The sequence below is a fragment of the Callorhinus ursinus genome, unplaced genomic scaffold (genome assembly GCF_003265705.2).
Source record: "Callorhinus ursinus isolate GAN/ISIS: 27379988/994484 unplaced genomic scaffold, GSC_fseal_2.0 scaffold59, whole genome shotgun sequence".
NCBI classification, from domain to species: Eukaryota; Metazoa; Chordata; class Mammalia; order Carnivora; family Otariidae; genus Callorhinus; species Callorhinus ursinus.
In genome coordinates, this window is record NW_027397121.1 from 8,968,337 (window position 1) to 8,985,444 (window position 17,108).

Sequence of the window (17,108 nt, forward strand, 5' to 3'; positions counted from 1 at the left end):
TTCGGGGCTCGATCCCAGGACCCTGGGATCATGACCTGATCCAAAGGCAGATGCTTAACCAACTGAGCCACACGGGTGCCCCATCTTTCTTTTCTTTTGACTCCGAGAAGGACTCTTTTCTCCTGTCCAAGGCAGATCCTTTGTGCTCTGTATTCCACTTCCTGTGTCTTTACCATATTCTTTCCCACCTCAAATTTTCAGTATCTTTCTCTCCTCGAGCGCCATGCTTTCATTTTAAACATGTTTAATTTTTTTTAAAAGATTTTATTTATTTGACAGAGAGACACAGCGAGAGAGGGAACACAAGCACGCAGAGTGGGAGAGGGAGAAGCAGGCTCCCCGTGGAGCAGGGATGCGGGGCTGGATCCCAGGACCCTGAGGTCATGACCTGAGCCGGAGGCCGATGCCTAACGACTGAGCCGCCCAGGCGCCCCGTTCATTTCTTGAAAATAAAAAAATCCTTCCCTGGACTCTGTTTTTCTCTCTGCCATTTCATCTCTCACCTTTCTTTTCTGTGTGATGTCTCAAGAGACTAGCCCCCTAAACTACCCACTTTTTTGGGAACTGGTAACATTTTCCTCATCTGTAAAATTCGTGGGTTGCACTAGAGATGACTCTTAAGTTATCTTCCATAGTCATTATTATATGACTTTGTACCTACCACCTCCCTTTCCTCACCTCCCACTCATTCCTCAACCTATGTAAAGTGATTTCTGCCCCTCTGGTAAGTGGAAACTGTTTTCTCAAAATTTGTAATTGTCTAGTTCCTGAACCCAGAGAATCTTTCAACCTTCCCCTACTAGGCCTCTTTGAAGCATTAGATGGGGCTGTCCTGTCTCTGCTTGGCACACCCCTCCCTTGCCCTACTTCTCTGACCACTTCCCCACCTCCCTCCTTTATTGATTCCTCTTGCATCTTCAGGGGCTCTTCTGGTTACTCTCTCTAGGGGATCCAGTGCACTTCGAGGCCCAGTCTCCACTAGGAAGGGAATGATGCCCGAATCTACCCCTCCAGCTCACACTTTTCTCTTGAGCTCCGGACCTGCTTGCCAGAAATCTCCACCTGTTATGCTAGCACCTCAAACTCAGCAGGCCTTCTTTGAACACTTTATTACTCCAGGCAGGTGCACCTCCCATTATTACCTGTAGTTGTTACTTATATATTGTTTATCTCATTAGACTGCAAGTTCTATGAGGGCAGTGACTTTATATTTCTTTTAAACCTTTTGTCTAGCAGTGCCCTGCTCCCATCAGGTGCTTAATCAAAATGCATTGCCTCAGTGTCTGAAATTGAATTCCTTATCTTTTCTCTCAGCTAGGTGTCTCCTTCTAGGCTTAGGGCATCATCTTTCTAATCCCCTAGGAACAAAATTCAGGATCATCCAAGATTCCTCTTCTTCTAAGATTCCTCCCACCGTCCCATCAGTTGTGCTAATGACTTATCCTCTCAAAGTTTTTAAGATCTGTTCCCTCCTTTAATGCTATTTGGAGTTACTCGGACCTAAGTGAAAGCACACGTTTTGGAGTAAGATGCGCTTAGTGCTAATCTGCTACTTTTTACCTGTGTGGCCTTAAGCAAGTTCAGTATGTTTAGAAGCCCCCTCCCTCCCACCCCTGTTTCCTCTTTATAAAGGAGATCCACCACCCACCTTCTGAACAGTTGTTGGCAGGATTACTCCTGTTAGGAAAGGGCTTGACATGGCAGGGATGATCGTTTTCTTCTTTACTCCTTGTCTGTAACCCCTGCAGCACGCTCCTGTCCGCCACCCCCCCCCCCCCCCCCCTCCCCCCCCCCCCCCCCCCCCGCTTCTGCACGGCTGCCACCAGTGCTGCGGCACACAGGAGGTGGTCCTGGACCCTTTACCTTGGCCTCCCGCGGGCCTCTCTTCAACACCTGCTCACTCACACCTGTGCTTCATCTACCTCAGGACACTCGTCTTTTCCTCAATATACTGTTTTCTGACTCCTGGTCTCTGCTGAAGCCATTTCATTTGTCTATGGAGCCTTTCCCGCCACCTCCACCCATAGAAATTCTGCCCACTCATCAGCACCAGTCAAATGCCCCCTCCCCCTTCTGTACCCACGGTGTCTTACTCTCTAATATTTACTCAGCATCATGCCCTGAATGACAATTAGCTGTGGGCCTTGCCTTCCCTGTTGGACTGCAAACTTGCAGCAGTTTGGATTTATCTTTGGGTTACTTGTTGCTCAGTTGAACTACACTGAATAGAGTCCCTCCCAGATCCTTTTCCCAACTTAACTCAAACCGGCCCCAAGCTCAATCCCTCAACTGACCCTCTTTGATCTCACTAGACTTGTTCCCTAATCCTGTTTTCCTAACTGAACCCCAATGCATCATCCTTCACTGAGAATTGATTCCTCATTCCAGCTCTCGAGAGCAGATACACACATTCACACCTCCCCAGGGTTTCATGGTAGGCACTGAGTCATCCCTTGGGGATCCCTGGGCCCCCCTCCCTGCCCCCACCATGGTGGACAGGATGCCTGCTGCCTGGCCCCGGGGGGTCAGAGGAAGCCAGGGCCTCTAGGGCTCAGTATTTTTATCAGCCTAGGAAACAAGACACACAGAAGCGGAAACCCTGTGGTCAGAGAAAGTGAACAGCCCTCACTCAGGGGAACCCCCAACAGGGCTGGGGGCCAGACACACCAGGCAGGGATGTTGAAAAGAGGGAGGCTTGGGGGCCAGGGATCAGGGCTTATTTTGCTTTGGTTTTATGTAACTCTTGCAGAGGGGAAATGATGTGCTTCAAAACCAGAGAAAACTGCTGGATGGAGGAGCAAATCTGGGTGCCAAAGGTTTCTGTTGCTTACCTCTCAACCCCCAGCTTAGGGATCCTAACCCCAGCTCCCCCTAACTCCACAGCTGGGCTCTTTGCATGCCACTTCCGAAACCTCCGGCCTGTGAGAGGAACCGGACGCCTGGGCTGCTCACAGCTCGCAGACTCTTCTCTGAATCACAGCAGCTTCCTCTCACAGATCTTTCTCACCAGCCCTTCCTCCTCCAGACCCTGACAGCTGCCTGCTCCCTGGGAGGCCTCGGGGCTCTTGGCTGTCTTCTCCCAGGGTCTCATGCCTGCCCCGTGTTCCCCTGCTCCCGCGGGCTTCCCTCCCTCTCCTCTACCGCCCTCAGGATTCTCTTGAGTAGACCAGGGCTCCAACCCTAAAAAATTCGTTTCTGATTCTTAATATTCTCTGATGTAGACGCGTGCAGACCGCACACGCCAGCACATGCCTGTAACTCTTTGCTTTTTGCGGAGTTCCCTGTTGTGTCCTGGGGGACGGCAGTGGGGTTTGGTACTGTCTACAACTTCCTCTCCTGGTTCTGGGGAGCTCGAGTGGAGCTCGAGTATGGAAGAGTGAAAGGGATGGCACCAGACCCTCTCCCTCCGCCCCTCAGGACCTCTTCCTCAACTTCAGGAAAAGATGCCTCTCTGGAAGGCTAGACTGCCCAGAGAGGAAGCCCAGGTGTGGGATGGGGGCAGAAGCTGGCCAGGACTGCGGCCCTGGAGGAGAAGACATAGGACTGAGGAGCTAGCGGGGAGATAGCCTTGGGTGTGGATCCCTGGTTGCCCAAGAACAGATAACCCAGGTTACATAATTTGGCTCTTTCCACCTCCTTCCCCGGCTCCTAATTTTAGCAACCAAAATTCCACTCCCCCACAGGGCTCTTCCTCTGTCCATTCTGCTTCTATCCCATCCTCCCACAACCTCCTCATGGCCCCCAGCTCCAGCTGCCCCCAACTCAGATCATTCAGTGACTCAGCAAAGGGAAAGCCCTGTGTTGGGGGAGGGAGTGTTAAGTGGGGAGGAGGATGTGGTTCTAGCTGGGGAACTGGGGAGAGGAGGGAAACTGGTTTTGTTCCCTTTTTCGTCTCTGTTCACGTCTATTTCTCCAGTCACTGACAGCACAGTGGAGGAGCCCGGCGCAGGGAGTGGAGACTGGTGGGCAAACTGGGTCTTCTTAGGGCTGCCTTTGCGGGTGGGCAAGCAGGGCCTTCTTGGCTCCAGCTGAGAGCCCAACTCGGTGTGTGCGTGCGTGTTGCAGGTGTGTAGGAGCTGCGGATTTTGGCGGGCGGGGTGAGAAAGGAGAGGTCATGTATGATGAAAACCACAGCAATGGAAAAAGGCAGAGGAGACACCGGGAGTGAGATGTGGAACCAGGTCTTATTAGGAACTGGAGGAGTCAAGGAGCAGCGGTGGTGGCCCATATCCTCCCCACTCCCACTCGTTACAAGTCTCGCTCCCACCCCATACCCTTCGCCGTGCAGCATCAGCCTCTTCCTCGTCATCCCCATCCCTGACCGTCCCCTTACTACTGCCCTGCCTCTAAGGCTGCATTCCCTGCAGTTTCTCACTCTTTCCCTGGGGTCACTTGAGGGCCTCCGCGTGGCGATTCAGGGCTTGAGAAAGGGCCGTCACGGCCCCCATCACGCGGCCCAGCTCCCAGGTCTCAATCTGGCTTCGGAATCGCTGCAGGAAGCGGTCAGGGTGCCAGCGGACCTGCTGGACCCTCAAGTACCTCCTCAGGGCCCCCTGTTCCTCCAACGGGGGGCCCCTGGCCACCAGGGCTGCAGCCATGGCCTCCGGGTCCCCCCCCCCAGGGCAGGGCCAGGGCACATCACCAAAGCGCCAGAGGCTGCCCCTCCCTGCTCCTCTTGGGGGCTCCGCCCTGGGCCCAGCCCTGGCTGGCTCTGGCCCTCGGTCCCCACGGGCCTCCTGCGCCCGCCTGGCCCGGCCTTCTCGCAGCTCCTCCTCCTTGGCCCGGGCCCGCTCTCGGAAGCGCCGCTGCTCCTCCTCCTCCTGCCGCGGCCAGCTGTGACTGGGACCCGCAGCCCGGGCCGGTCGGCAGGCTCCCTCTGCCCCGCACTGCTGCTGCCGCCGCCGCCTCTGGGCGCCCTCCCGGGCCAGGCGGTCTGACCAGGCTGAGAAGGACTCGGGCTCCTGGGCCTCATGGGAAGCGTCATCTGCTTGGGAGGGCAGGATGGGGGTGGCCGGGGAAATGCTGGGAGGAGGGGACAGGCAAGAGGGGAGGGCGGTATAGAGGATGGGGGTACAGGAGGCCGGCGGGAGCACTCGTGCGGCGGGCACCGGAAAAGCGGTCAAGGGGAAGAAGGGCAGCTATGCATGGGAATCGATTCCTCACCTTCAAACCTCCCGATGACCTCCTGCCACTCATCCTCCAGCTCTCCCTGCAGCTTCTGCCTCCATTCCCGCTCCTTAGAGGCCTCGTCCTCCTCCTCCTCTTCAGCAGAATCCCAGGGGGGGCCCCAGCCCAGAATCTGCCCCGGGGTCTCCCCGTCCTTATTCTTTATTCCCATAGCAGAAGGGCAGCGACTCAGCAGCGGCAGGAAGAAGTCCGTGTAGGCTGTCGGGAGGGCAGGAAGCAGGAATTAGCTGGGACCCCCCACTCCTTGGCACAGCCGCCATCCTGAGTCCTGCTGGTCACTCACTCCCTTGGTCTTAGAGCAACGGAAAGGGCTGCCCACATGGAAGCCTCCTGGGTATTAGGAAATCACGGTCACTGACAAATATTTACTGATAGTTTACCACATGCGTGAGAGGCGTGGTAGTTTAAAATATTGTGATCTGGGGGCGCCTGGGTGGCTCAGTCATTAGGCGTCTGCCCTCGGCCCAGGTCATGATCCCGGGGTGCTGGGACCGAGCCCCGCGTCGGGCTCCTTGCTCTGCAGAGAGCCTGCGTCTCCCTCTCCCACTCCCCCTGCTTGTGTTCCCTCTCTCGCTGTGTCTCTCTCTGTGTCCAATAAATAAATATTAAAAAATAAATAAAAATAAAATATTCTGATCTGTGTCCCCACAAACTATTTTAGTATCCTAGGAGTTCTACTATGTTAAATGACATTTCCCAGCCTGCCTCCAGCCACCCTGGGCAATGTCACAAACCTCTAACCACGAATTTCATTTTTGGTTTGAAAATAGTGTCGCTTTATAACTCTTAACTGTGTTTCCGACCCAAAGCTATACTTCAGACTGGTAAAATATCTGAACGTTTTACTCTGCACCGTTGTAAATGTGCAAATAAATAACGGGAAGCTTTTCACATCGCTTTTCAATAAACTGAGTAAAATATTTTCAGGGAGGGGACTTTCTCTCAGCCAACCTCATACAGGGCATACTGCGAGGGGGTGGGGAGGTACAGGGTCCAGACCAGCAATGAGTTTTAAGCCATGGAAATGTTCCCAGCAGCGAAGCAAGCTCCTTCCAAACTGACTACTGACCTAGGGCAGGAGAAAGGGGCTGAGATCGAGGGTCCCACCCAGGTACTGGCTAACAGGAGGCTGGGAGTAAACAGAAGAGGGACTGATGTTCCCGAACTCTCCCTCCTCCTGAGCCCTGACCTTACTGCATCCGCTCTAGCGTCAGCTGCAGGCCATGCTGACCACTTTACTGCCAACCCAGCACTCTACTCCTGACCAAGCCCACCCACTGCGGCCACCAAGCACCTCTTCCACTCCCAGGACAGAGGAAGGTGAGTGAGGCACCCTCCCTTCCTGTGCACCTACTTTCTCTTCCTAGGGCAGGGGGAAATGGGCCGCCAGTTGTTAAATCTTTACTTTGTGGTGCTGCCAAGTACTGGCCACCTGGCAAAAGGATGGGACAGGGAAGGGTTCTCCTGTCACTACCAGGAAGGTAGGAAGACACAATGGGCCCGCCTTGGCTGGCCGAGGCCCATCGCCCTCACCCATCATCTCTTGGTAGACTTGACTGCTGCCCGGCTCAAACCACGTCAGGATGAGAGGAAGAGAGGACACTTCTCTTTGCCACTGACGTGACCTGTCACAACCCTCCCCACCTGTCCCACCCAGCAAATACCCAGTCCTGTCTTTCAACTGCTTATTCCCCACCATGGTTCACAGCAGGTACGAGGGTGGGTGGGTGTTCAGGCTTGCATAGGAGGTTTTTAAACTCATGGGCTTTAAACATGGTAAGTAAAATATGGTACAGAAGATTCAAAAGCCACTAAAAATGATGTTTGTGTGTGAAAAAGCTGGCTACGAAACTATACATAGGATCCAATCACAACCGTGTAAAAGAAGAGGCCAAATCCTAGTTGAAAAAAAACAGACTAGAAGGAAATATGTAAAAATCCTAGTCTCTGAGTGGTAGGACTATGGGTGGCTGTCCTCCAATCTTATGTGGTTAATATTTTATTTTTTTAAGATATTATTTATTTATTTGAGAGAAAGAGAGAGAGAGACAGCGAGAGGGAACACAAGCAGGGGGAGTGCGGAGCAGGGAGCCCAATGCGGGGCTCGATCCCAGGACCCTGGGATCACGAGCTGAGCCGAAGACAGATGCTTAATGACTGAGCCACCCAGGCGCCCCTGGTTAATATTTTAATGTGAAAGGGATATAACTAATGTGAAACATTTTTTTCCTTTTTAAAGAGCGAAGAATACATTTAATCACTGTTAAGTTTGCTGTGGTATCTTCCAGTCCTGTCTGGGTGTATAAATGCACACACAGGATGGCTTTCTTCCGAGATATGGAGTCACGCTCTATGTTTTGTTTGGCAACTTGTTTTCACCTAACGGCTCATTTGTACTTTCCCACAGGAGCGTACACAGTCCCCCTCATTCTTTTTTATGACTGTGTAGTGTTCCACCATGTGTATGAAACAAACATCTCCCCACGCCCAGTCAGCAGACTTTGTTTCCAAAAATGTTCGGCCTCCTACATATGTCTTTGTAGACTCCTTACAGTGTTTCTGTGGGGTAGACTCTCAGAAGTGGAATTTCTGAGTCAAACAACATGTGCGATTTTACCAAACCGCTCTCAAATTTGTGCCAACATATACTCCTACGGAGAATATAAGAGCGCCTGTGTCGTCCTTTACCAAGATTATCACCAACCAACCCTTTTAATTTTGCTCATCTAATGATGAAAAAAATCATTTTATTAATGAAATTTTCTTTGTTTTATATGTTTTTTGGCTTTTTCTTTTTTCTTCTTCTTTTTTTAAGTAATCTCTACTCACGACCCTGAGATCAAGAGTCACAGGCTCTGCTGACTGAGCCAGCCAGGTGCCCCTGGCTCTTTATTTCTTTTGTGAATGACCTGTTCATATTCTCTGTCTACTTTTCTCCTAGAAATTATATGTGTAGACATGATAACTCTTTATATGTTATAGATATCAACCTCTTGTGTCAAGTATTTGTAAATATTTTCTCCCATCTTTAAAAAGTTTTTATGTAGTTAAATCCATATCAATATTTTCTTTTATAGCTTTTGGCTTTACTTCATCCTTAGAAAGGCTTTCTCCACTCTAAGATTATAAAAATATCCTCTTGTGTTTTTTTCTACTATTTTTTTTATTTATCTAAAAAAAGGTATGGGTGCCCGGTAGCTCAGTCGGTTAAGCGTCTGCCTTCGGCCTGGGTCATGATCTTGGGGTCCTGGAATCGAGCCCCGCATTGGGCTCCCTGCTCAGTGGGAAGCCTGCTTCTCCCTCTGTCTGCCACTTCCCCTGCTTGTGCTCTCTCTCTCTCTCAGATAAATAAATAAAATCTTTAAAAAAATGTAAAAAGTATAGTACAATAAGCACCCCTATTCCTCCCACAAGGTATGTTACTATTCCGTAATTTCTGCAACATTATTTTGTCTTAAAGAAATAAACTATCATAGATAAAGCTAAAGCTTTCTCTGATGTTGCCTTCCAAATTTTATTCCCCTCCTCAGAGAAAACTCCTCCCATGAATTTGGTACGCACCCTTCCTGTCATATTTAGGTTTTAAGCAGCTGTAATTTACTTTTTTTTTTTTTAAGATTTATTTATTTGACAGAGAGAGACACAGCGAGAGAGGGACCACAAGCAGGGTGAGTGGGAAAGGGAAAAGCAGGCTTCCTGCGGAGTGGGGAGCCTGATGTGGGGCTCGATCCCAGGACCCTGGGATCATGATCTGAGCCGAAGGCAGACACTTAACGACTGAGCCACCCAGGCGCCCCTGTAATTTATTTTTGAGTCAGGTGTGAGATAGGACTCTTCCCCAGATGAACCAAATGCTTCAATGTTGTTTATTAAAATATCTCACTGCCCTCCAGTGATTTGAAATGCCACCTTCATCATCAATTTAGCAGTACAGATCAACTTCCCAGTGTTCTTTAATTAGTACGTTGTGCTTTTATAGTATTAGGAAAAATCTGTATTAAAAAAAAACTTAAAGTAAACACGTACTTTGTCTTAGTGACAGAAGCACTGGTCTTCCCTTCTCCATAATGAGACGTGATTTCTACCTTAAAGGGATGTTCATATTAACTGGCACAACACATTTTTTAAAAACACCAATATTGGGAAGCTTATATTGAGTGACGATTGACTGAGGCATGGAGGAAGAAAAGGTAAAGTGGGAGGGGGGTCAGAGAGGGCTTCAAGGAGGAGGTGGGCTTATGTTGGGCTGGGAAGGGAGGATAACTTAGCTAAGTGAAAATCAGGTGGATGGGAAGGCAATAGGTAGAGGCAGTCTTGTGAAAAACATGTTTGGGGTCACTGAAGACAGAGCTACGTAGCTGGAACTGCAGGTCTGTGGTTGTGCTATGGTAGGAAAGGCTGGAAAGGCAAATGGAACGTAAATCAGACAGCACAGCTACGTGCCCAACAGGGCCACGGCTTCCTCCTGCTGTGCAGTCTAAGTGAGCAGTGGATGGTAGATGTCTGATACTGTGCTGGCACTGAGCAGAAGTGCAGTGAATGTTACATAAGAAAACAAAACAAAACAAAACAAAATACCGGGCTGGCTTTGGACTTTTTTCTTTTTGTAAAGACTGTGAGAAAATGATCTGTTGTTTCTTAGTGTTCACTAATTCTTGTGTGTAGAGAATAGTTATCGTCTGACTAAGGGATGTTCATGACACACCTTTGACAGCTAAGACCACTTCCCCATGAGGGGATAGGTCCCAAAAGGAAGTTACCAAAAGCCATTCATTGGCATCTCATTGGTAGTGACCACAAAGCCCAGTCAATCCAGCATGAACTGCCTCACCCCTCGCACCTAACTTGGGAATGGGGGAACACCTCCCCTTCCTTAGGGGATCCTGGGTCATTTCATGTGTTCAAAGAACATATTTGCATTTTAAGACCTAATGGTCTCGGGGCGCCTGGGTGGCTCATTTGGTTAAGCGACTGCCTTCGGCTCAGGTCATGATCCTGGAGTCCGGGGATCGAGTCCCACATCGGGCTCCCTGCTCAGCGGGGAGTCTGCTTTTCCCTCTGACCCTCTTCCCTCTCGTGCTCTCTATCTCTCATTCTCTCTCTCAAATAAATAAATAAAATCTAAAAAAAAAAAAAAAAAAGACCTAATGGTCTCTAAAGCAGCTCAAAGCTGAATGAGATGGGCCATTCTACCGAAGAGCCAGATGGCCACCTGGTGGCAGGGCTGTCAGGGGAACAGGAGGAAGTAAGGCCTGAGAAGATGTATAACAGGACTTGGGAGGGACCCGAGGGCAGGTCCCCCTTAGGAAGACAACAACCTGTTGGCTAGGTGATTTCAGGCAGTTCCTGAACCTTCTGGACCCTAATTTCCTCATCTGTAATAGGATAACAGTATCGATCTCATATGCTTCTTAGATGTCAATATAATAAAGGAAGGTCCTATGCGAGAGATTTTTATTACTCAAAAAGCCGTAATTGGGTAATGTAAGAATAAAAAGAGCAATACTTTTCATCTGGTAGGTGCCAAACCTATACCAAGTGCTTGCCTCATTTACTTGTCACAACTTCCATTTTAGAGAGGCGAGTTAAAAAACAAAAAATAATAATTAAAAAAAGAGAGGCAGGGGCTCCTGGGTGGCTCAGTCGTTAAGCATCTGCCTTCGGCTCAGGTCATGATCCCAGGGTCCTAGGATCAAGCCCCGCATCGGGCTCCCAGCTCGGCAGGAAGCCTGCTTCTCCCTCTCCCACTCCCCCTGCTTGTGTTCCCTCTCTCACTGTGTCTCTCTGTCAAATAAATAAATAAAATCTTAAAAAAAAAAAAAAAGAGAGAGGCAAATTAGGCTCATGGAAGTTAAGTTGCATGTCCCTGGTACACAGCCTGTAGGTGGTAGAATTTGAACTTGGAGGAGGTCTGAGATCTGACACAGGGTTCTCTGTTCTCTTGCCATGTGTAATGTCAGCTGTCAAATTGGAAGCCTACATTTTGCAAACCTCCTCTTTTTAAGTTTTTTTTTTTTTAAATCTGAATATGCCAGCCTATCTCACTATATTAAGAGGAATTAAAGAAAAGGGGAGGGCGCCTGGGTGGCTCAGTTGGTTAAAGCGACTGCCTTCGGCTCAGGTCATGATCCTGGAGTCCCCGGATCGAGTCCCACATCGGGCTCCCTGCTCAGCAGGGAGTCTGCTTCTCCCTCTGACCCTCTTCCCTCTCGTGCTCTCTGTCTCTCTCATTCTCTGTCTCTCGGATAAATAAATAAAATCTTTAAAAAAAAAAAAAAAAAGAAAAGGGGATTTTTTTTTCTCCTATACGGGGGAAGTTTTTGGGGTGAGAGGGGTTTCTGTTGGGGAGCTGGAAGATGGTGATAGCAGCAGTCAAACTGAGTTAAGGTTGTTCAACCCAACCCAGGGATTTTCCTCTAATGTTCTTACTCTAGAAGGAAAATCTCTAGCAGGGGAGAATCACTAGAGGGTTTTATTTTCCTAAGGGCTATTATCTCTACAGAGCTGCTTCCACTGTCCATAGGTCCCCATCTGAAACCTTCAGTGTCAAAGGTTTTTCAGAACTCAGATGTTTTTGGGATTTGGTAGGGCTGATCTGAAAGTACATCCACTGTATATTAAGTAGCCGGGGAGGGCCTGGGCAGCTCCAGTGACCAAACACATGAATGTTTCTGCAGAGAAATGTACGAACATTGACATCAGTAGAATAAAAACAACTCACAGATAGTCCCGCTTTAGCTCAGGTTAGGTTTTCTCACCAAACAAGTCTGGTGAAAAATGTTTGACTCTTAGTGTTTTTGAGTTGCAGAGCTGAAGGTAAGGAAGTATGGATCTGTTCATAATAGAAACACTACTGGCCAACATCTACTGTGTGCTAATCACATGCCAGGTGCTCTAATTACGTATTGTGTCAGTTGATTCTCAAAATATACGTGACAGCATGGGTGCTTTGAACATGGGTGCATCATTGTATAATTCTATAATGTACCACATAGGATAACACAGTCGTTAGGAGTACAGCGTCTAGGGGCGCCTGGGTGGCACAGTTGTTAAGCATCTGCCTTCGGCTCAGGTCATGATCCCGGGGTCCTGGGATCGAGTCCCGTATCGGGCTCCCTGCTCCACGGGAAGCCTGCTTCTCCCTCTCCCACTGCCCCTGCTTGTGTTCCCTCTCTCGCTGTCTCTCTCTCTGTCGAATAAATAAATAAAATCTTAAAAAAAAAAAAAAAAAAGAGTGCAGGTGATCGATCTAGCTAGACTGCCTGGGTTCTAATCCCTGCTCTACCACTTTGTAGCTGGGTGACTTTGGCAAGTTACTTCTCTGTGCTGTTTCCTCATCTTGAGAAATAGGGGTAATATCAGTACTTATTGTTGTGAGGATTAAATGCTGATTTGTGAGAAGTATCGGGACACAGCAAAAGGTTGTTGTTATTTAATTTTGCACGAGGGCAAACTAAGCCTCAGGAAGTTTAGTAAGTTGCCCTAGAATACACAGCTGTTAAGTGTGGTGCTGGGATTCCAACTCAGGCAATGGAATTGCGGAACCTACCCTCTATCTTACTTTTTGCACAGCAGGCAACCAGTCAAGAGACAAAGTAGCTACTAATCTAGAAAGATGTGAAATTTGAAGTTGCTGTTTTGAGAATGTTGGGTTCTTCAGACAATGGTAACTCAGTAAAGTCACAAATGATTGCCACATACCAACATGGTCAACTAATTACCTTCCCAGGCATAACTAGCTTATCTTTCAATTGTTGGCTTTCATCGCATTCCCGGTCAGTTAGTGGCTCATGACCTTGTTCCCCACCAGGGAAACTCACCATCAGGGCCCTGGCGGGCAGCAGCGTGCAGCGCCGTGTCCCCGTGGCGGTCCTGGTGGGCAGGGTCAGCCCCAAGCCGAAGCAGCAGGCACAGGGCGGGGGCATCGTGGCGGGCACAGGCCCGGTGCAGTGGTGGGGGTTGCCCAGCGTCTACATCAAGGCCTGGGTGTCGCTGGAGGAGGGCCTGGGCGCGGACCAGCCGTCCTGCAGACAAATAACGACGGAAGCGACGCTCTCGGCGTTGGCGGCGGGAAGTGGAAGCCATGGAAGTCTTGGGCTGAGGAAGTAAAAAAAGGCAGCCGTCAGGGCCCCAGCCTTGCCTGGTCCCTCCCCCACCGTCCCTGACATTCCCTCTTGTTCCTCCCTTCGGTCCCCCTTCTTACATCTTCAGCAAGAGATGAGGCCTCTCCTAACTCTCATCCCTTAGGTAGGTTTGGAAAAAATTTTTGAAGGGGGCTTGGGTCACAGATTTCTTAATGTAAAATTTGACAGAAGGATAAATAATTGCTTTGAGGCTCATTAGCCCAGATAATTGTTAATAAGAAACTTTGAAAAAAACAAAGATGATGGGGAAAATTTTTATCAACAGAAATCTGAATTTAAGTCACAGATAATTTCAAGTAATGATCTAGAAACGGAATATGAGGTACCCGGCAGACAGATGTGGAGGCTTCTCCCTCTGGGACCTGGGGGGAGGGGTTACTCATCAGACCTGCCCCCCGCCCCCCTAAGTACCCCCGGAGCCGTAGGACCGAGGCCTGTGTTTAAGACGCTCGAGGAAGGGAGGCGGGAAGGGCGGAGACACTCTAGGCTGGCGGAAATGGCGCAAGCCGAGACGCAGGTAAAGGGCGGAAATGAGCGCGTTACCGGATGTCGTCTCTCTCCGAGGGGACGGGGTGTGTGTGTTTCCTCAGTCTGGCCTCGGTGGGGAACTTGGGAACTTAGGATAAAGGGTCCGCCTGAAAGCGGAAGACTGGACGGTAAACGAGGAGAAGGAGCCGAGCACGGGAGGGTAAAAACGGCGATTTAGAGATTTATCCTCTCCTCCCCCAAACGGGAAGAGAGAGGAGATGGTTCAGAGATAGAAGATGAGAAGAGAGAGAAAACAGGGGAGATAAAGAGGATTAAAAATCATGGTGAAAATGGAAAACCAAAACTAGAACCACAACGAGGTCAAGTACAGGGCCAGATCGGGGCGCCTGGGTGGCTCAGGTCGTGATCCCAGGGTGTTGGGATCGAGCCCCGAATCAGGCTCCCCGCCCCGCGGGAAGCCTACTTCTCCCTCTCTTACTCCCTCTGCTTGTATTCCTCTCTCGCTGTGTGTCTCTCTCTCAAATAAATAAAATCTTAAAAAAAAAAACAGGGCCAGATCAAAAAAGACATGTGTGAAAGACATAAAGAAACAACTATAGGAGAAGGCAAATGAAATGGATGCAGAAATTTAGACTTGGGAAAGATGAAGAAGAGGGAGATGGAAACGGGAGGGAGAAAAAAAAAAAGGGAAGAGAAGTAGGAAGAATTTGGGGAAACCCAGCATCCTCTTTTCCCAAAACACGACACATGTTGACTTCCTTACCTTTTCAGCCCATTTTCAACCCCTCTATGCCTCCTTCTCACTCCTCTTTGCCCCTACCCCCACTCCTGGACGTTCCGACCGGGAAAACCCTGCACCTGCTGTGACGGTAGCAGGCAGCTTTGGGTATGGTCTCTGCTGCTCCCATGTGGTCCTTCTGGGTACTGCCAGTGTAGACGTGGGAGAAGAGACAAGCCATCAATGGGAGGATCAGTTTGGGGGAGACACCTCGTGCAGGAGGCTGAGCGGAAAAGGGGAGCACTAAGACCCAGGGTTGGTGGAGGATTGCAGCAAGGAGCTGGTGGAAGAGGAGAAGTAGGCGGTGTATGTGTGTGTGTGTGTGTTGGGGGTGGGGTGGGGTGGGAGCCATCTGGTACCTTGGTAGCATCTGAAAGAGCATCAGCCATAACGACAGAAATGGCCAGTCAGTCCCAGGGTATTCAGCAGCTCCTGCAAGCCGAGAAACGGGCGGCTGAGAAGGTGGCAGATGCCAGAAAGAGTGAGTCTCCTCTTCTCTCCCTTAGGAGTCTGGAAAGAAAATTGGGGTGGGGGGACAGCAAACATTCGAGTCCCTGGGAAAATCCAAGGCTGGTGGGGAGAAAGCTGGGGCCGGGATGGCTGATTAGGAGGGAAGAAATGGGTGGGTGTTAGAATCTAGCACCTGGTTGGCTGAGAGAAGGCAGAAAAACTTTCTGGAAAGGAATGACCACTACTATCACATTTTGTGAGGGGGTCTACCCCCAACCCTGTCCTTTCTTCTGCTTCCAGGAAAGGCCCGGCGTCTGAAGCAGGCAAAGGAGGAGGCACAGATGGAGGTGGAGCAGTACCGTAGAGAGCGAGAGCAAGAATTCCAGAGCAAGCAGCAGGCGGTGAGTAGTGGGAGAGTTGAGATGGGACCCCAGGGTGCAAGGTGGTGGGTGTATCTGATAAGGTGTGGACAGTGTGACTCTATAAGAAAATAAGGTGGTAAAGGGCTGAAGGGGGCCCTTAGGAGGGACCACGTTATTGATAAAGATGTGTGATAAGGAAGAGAATCTGAGAGTTTTGAAAGACTTGTACAGCTTGTGGGGGGAATTGCCACCGTCTACGTGGAGTATGATGTCATTTGGGGTGGAAGGCAGAGTTTTATGATCAGGTGTAGTGAGGTAGTGGGGATTTTACAGTCTGTTTTAGGATGAAGTTGCATGTCAAGTCTCAAAGGAAAGGGAATTGTGTTGCTTTCTTTGGTGTCTGGATATTTCCATGGGATGGGGGTGGTTTTGGCAAGGGCTTTTCTTCCTGGCCTTGCTCCAGGATCTTTCTCTCCACCTGCCCGGACCCTTCTTTCTCTGTTTCTGCTTTTGCCTTTCTCTCTTCCATCCCTTTCCCAATCCCCCCAGGCCATGGGCTCCCAGGGGAACTTGTCGGCTGAGGTGGAACAGGCTACAAGACGCCAGGTGCAGGGCATGCAGAGCTCCCAGCAGAGAAACCGAGAACGCGTCCTGGCCCAACTTCTTGGCATGGTCTGCGACGTCAGGCCCCAGGTCCACCCCAACTACCGGATTGCTGTCTAGGATCCACCGTAGGGCCTAACTGTTCCCTTCCAGTTCCCTTCCTCAAAGAAATCCCCCAATCAAAATTACCTCCCACCATCTTCGCTGCTTCTTTCCCACTTGCTCTCCATTCCCTGGAAATTCTAGGGGCAAGATCCAATAATTCTGTGAAACTTAGAAGTTCTCCTGCTCAGATCTGAATCTCCTTATTGTTCTTTAACCTTCACTGGGACCTTGTAAACTCCCAAGTCACCCCTTACGCGACCCCTCTTTGAAATTTGTAGCATGGAGAAGTAGGGATGTGAAAAAACACTTTGGCTTCAGAGCCTGGCAGGCTGAAGTCCCTTTCCCAACCCTGCCACTTGCTGGGACAGGACAAGGTACTTAACCCCTAGTCCAGTGTCCTCCTCTACAGGACTAAAATGATGATGATGATGATGATGATACCTACCTTAGAGGGTTGCTGCAATGATTAGGAATCACTCTGTAAAGAGCCTAGCGTGGTTTCTGGCATCTAGTAGCTGTGATTCAATGAATGGTAGCTCTATGGTATTATTACCACTCCCTGCCCACCTGCCAAAACCTAAACACAGCTGTTTCCTCACATTTGTCAACGGTTCTCTAATTCTACTCAGTCATTCTGTGAACCTAGTAATTCTCTGAAGAATTAGTTCTTCCCTCCTCTCTTTCCCTAGAGCTTTATGATCCCTGAAAAGTAATGAAGACCTCGTTTAGCCTCTCTACTGTGATTCCAGGAAGATGTTGAATTTCTTAGTCTTTCTTTTTGTGTCTAAGTTGGTCTTTCTGTTTATTGGATTCCCCCTTTTCCGATTTCCCTGAAGACCCATGAGATGCTCACTGCTTCCTGAGATCTAAAGTGATGCTATGTTCCCTTGTATGCATGGCCTTCCTTTCTACATCTTGAACACCTTTCCCTTGTAACAATGAAAAAGTTTCAATAAAAAAAAAAAAAAACTGTGGGCAAATCAACTGGTG

General features: G+C 49.5%; 2 protein-coding genes across 12 annotated transcripts; one reads left to right on the plus strand and one right to left on the minus strand.

Moving 5' to 3' along the window:
• Positions 1-4,165: 4,165 nt before the first annotated feature.
• On the minus strand, positions 4,166-14,700 carry NFKBIL1 (NFKB inhibitor like 1). Of its 6 annotated transcripts, none has more exons than XM_073884851.1 (4): positions 14,584-14,700; positions 13,008-13,284; positions 5,164-5,385; positions 4,166-4,987 (listed from the first exon to the last, which is right to left on the minus strand). In XM_073884851.1, the coding sequence occupies exons 2-4, from the start codon at positions 13,270-13,272 to the stop codon at positions 4,389-4,391; spliced, it is 1,086 nt and encodes a 361-aa protein (XP_073740952.1). In that variant the 5' UTR covers positions 13,273-13,284; positions 14,584-14,700; the 3' UTR covers positions 4,166-4,388. The 6 variants fall into 6 exon arrangements, with proteins under 6 accessions (XP_073740952.1, XP_025718274.1, XP_073740950.1 ...); XM_025862489.2 differs by lacking the exon at positions 14,584-14,700 and adding an exon at positions 13,658-13,815 and having other exon boundaries at positions 4,166-4,984; XM_073884849.1 differs by lacking the exon at positions 14,584-14,700 and adding an exon at positions 13,658-13,815.
• ATP6V1G2 (ATPase H+ transporting V1 subunit G2) lies at positions 6,421-17,102 on the plus strand. Of its 6 annotated transcripts, none has more exons than XM_025862494.2 (3): positions 6,421-6,507; positions 15,349-15,449; positions 15,960-17,102. In XM_025862494.2, the coding sequence occupies exons 2-3, from the start codon at positions 15,390-15,392 to the stop codon at positions 16,131-16,133; spliced, it is 234 nt and encodes a 77-aa protein (XP_025718279.2). In that variant the 5' UTR covers positions 6,421-6,507; positions 15,349-15,389; the 3' UTR covers positions 16,134-17,102. The 6 variants fall into 6 exon arrangements, with proteins under 6 accessions (XP_025718279.2, XP_073740962.1, XP_073740961.1 ...); XM_073884861.1 differs by lacking the exon at positions 6,421-6,507 and adding an exon at positions 13,418-13,434; XM_073884860.1 differs by lacking the exon at positions 6,421-6,507 and adding an exon at positions 13,981-14,019.
• The last annotated feature ends 6 nt before the right edge of the window (positions 17,103-17,108 follow it).

Excerpts from the sequence above, each read along its gene's own strand:
- NFKBIL1 (XM_073884849.1), bottom strand. The coding sequence starts at position 13,714 with ATGAGTAACCCCTCCCCCCAGGTCCCAGAGGGAGAAGCCTCCACATCT. Across the intron at positions 13,285-13,657 it reads CCTCCACATCTGTCTGCCGG|CCCAAGACTTCCATGGCTTC; the intron begins GTACCTCATATT and ends TTACTTCCTCAG. Across the intron at positions 5,386-13,007 it reads TGCCCGCCAGGGCCCTGATG|CCTACACGGACTTCTTCCTG; the intron begins GTGAGTTTCCCT and ends CCCTCCCGACAG.
- ATP6V1G2 (XM_073884857.1), top strand. The coding sequence starts at position 14,998 with ATGGCCAGTCAGTCCCAGGGTATTCAGCAGCTCCTGCAAGCCGAGAAA. Across the intron at positions 15,080-15,348 it reads GGTGGCAGATGCCAGAAAGA|GAAAGGCCCGGCGTCTGAAG; the intron begins GTGAGTCTCCTC and ends TTCTGCTTCCAG. Across the intron at positions 15,450-15,959 it reads TCCAGAGCAAGCAGCAGGCG|GCCATGGGCTCCCAGGGGAA; the intron begins GTGAGTAGTGGG and ends CAATCCCCCCAG.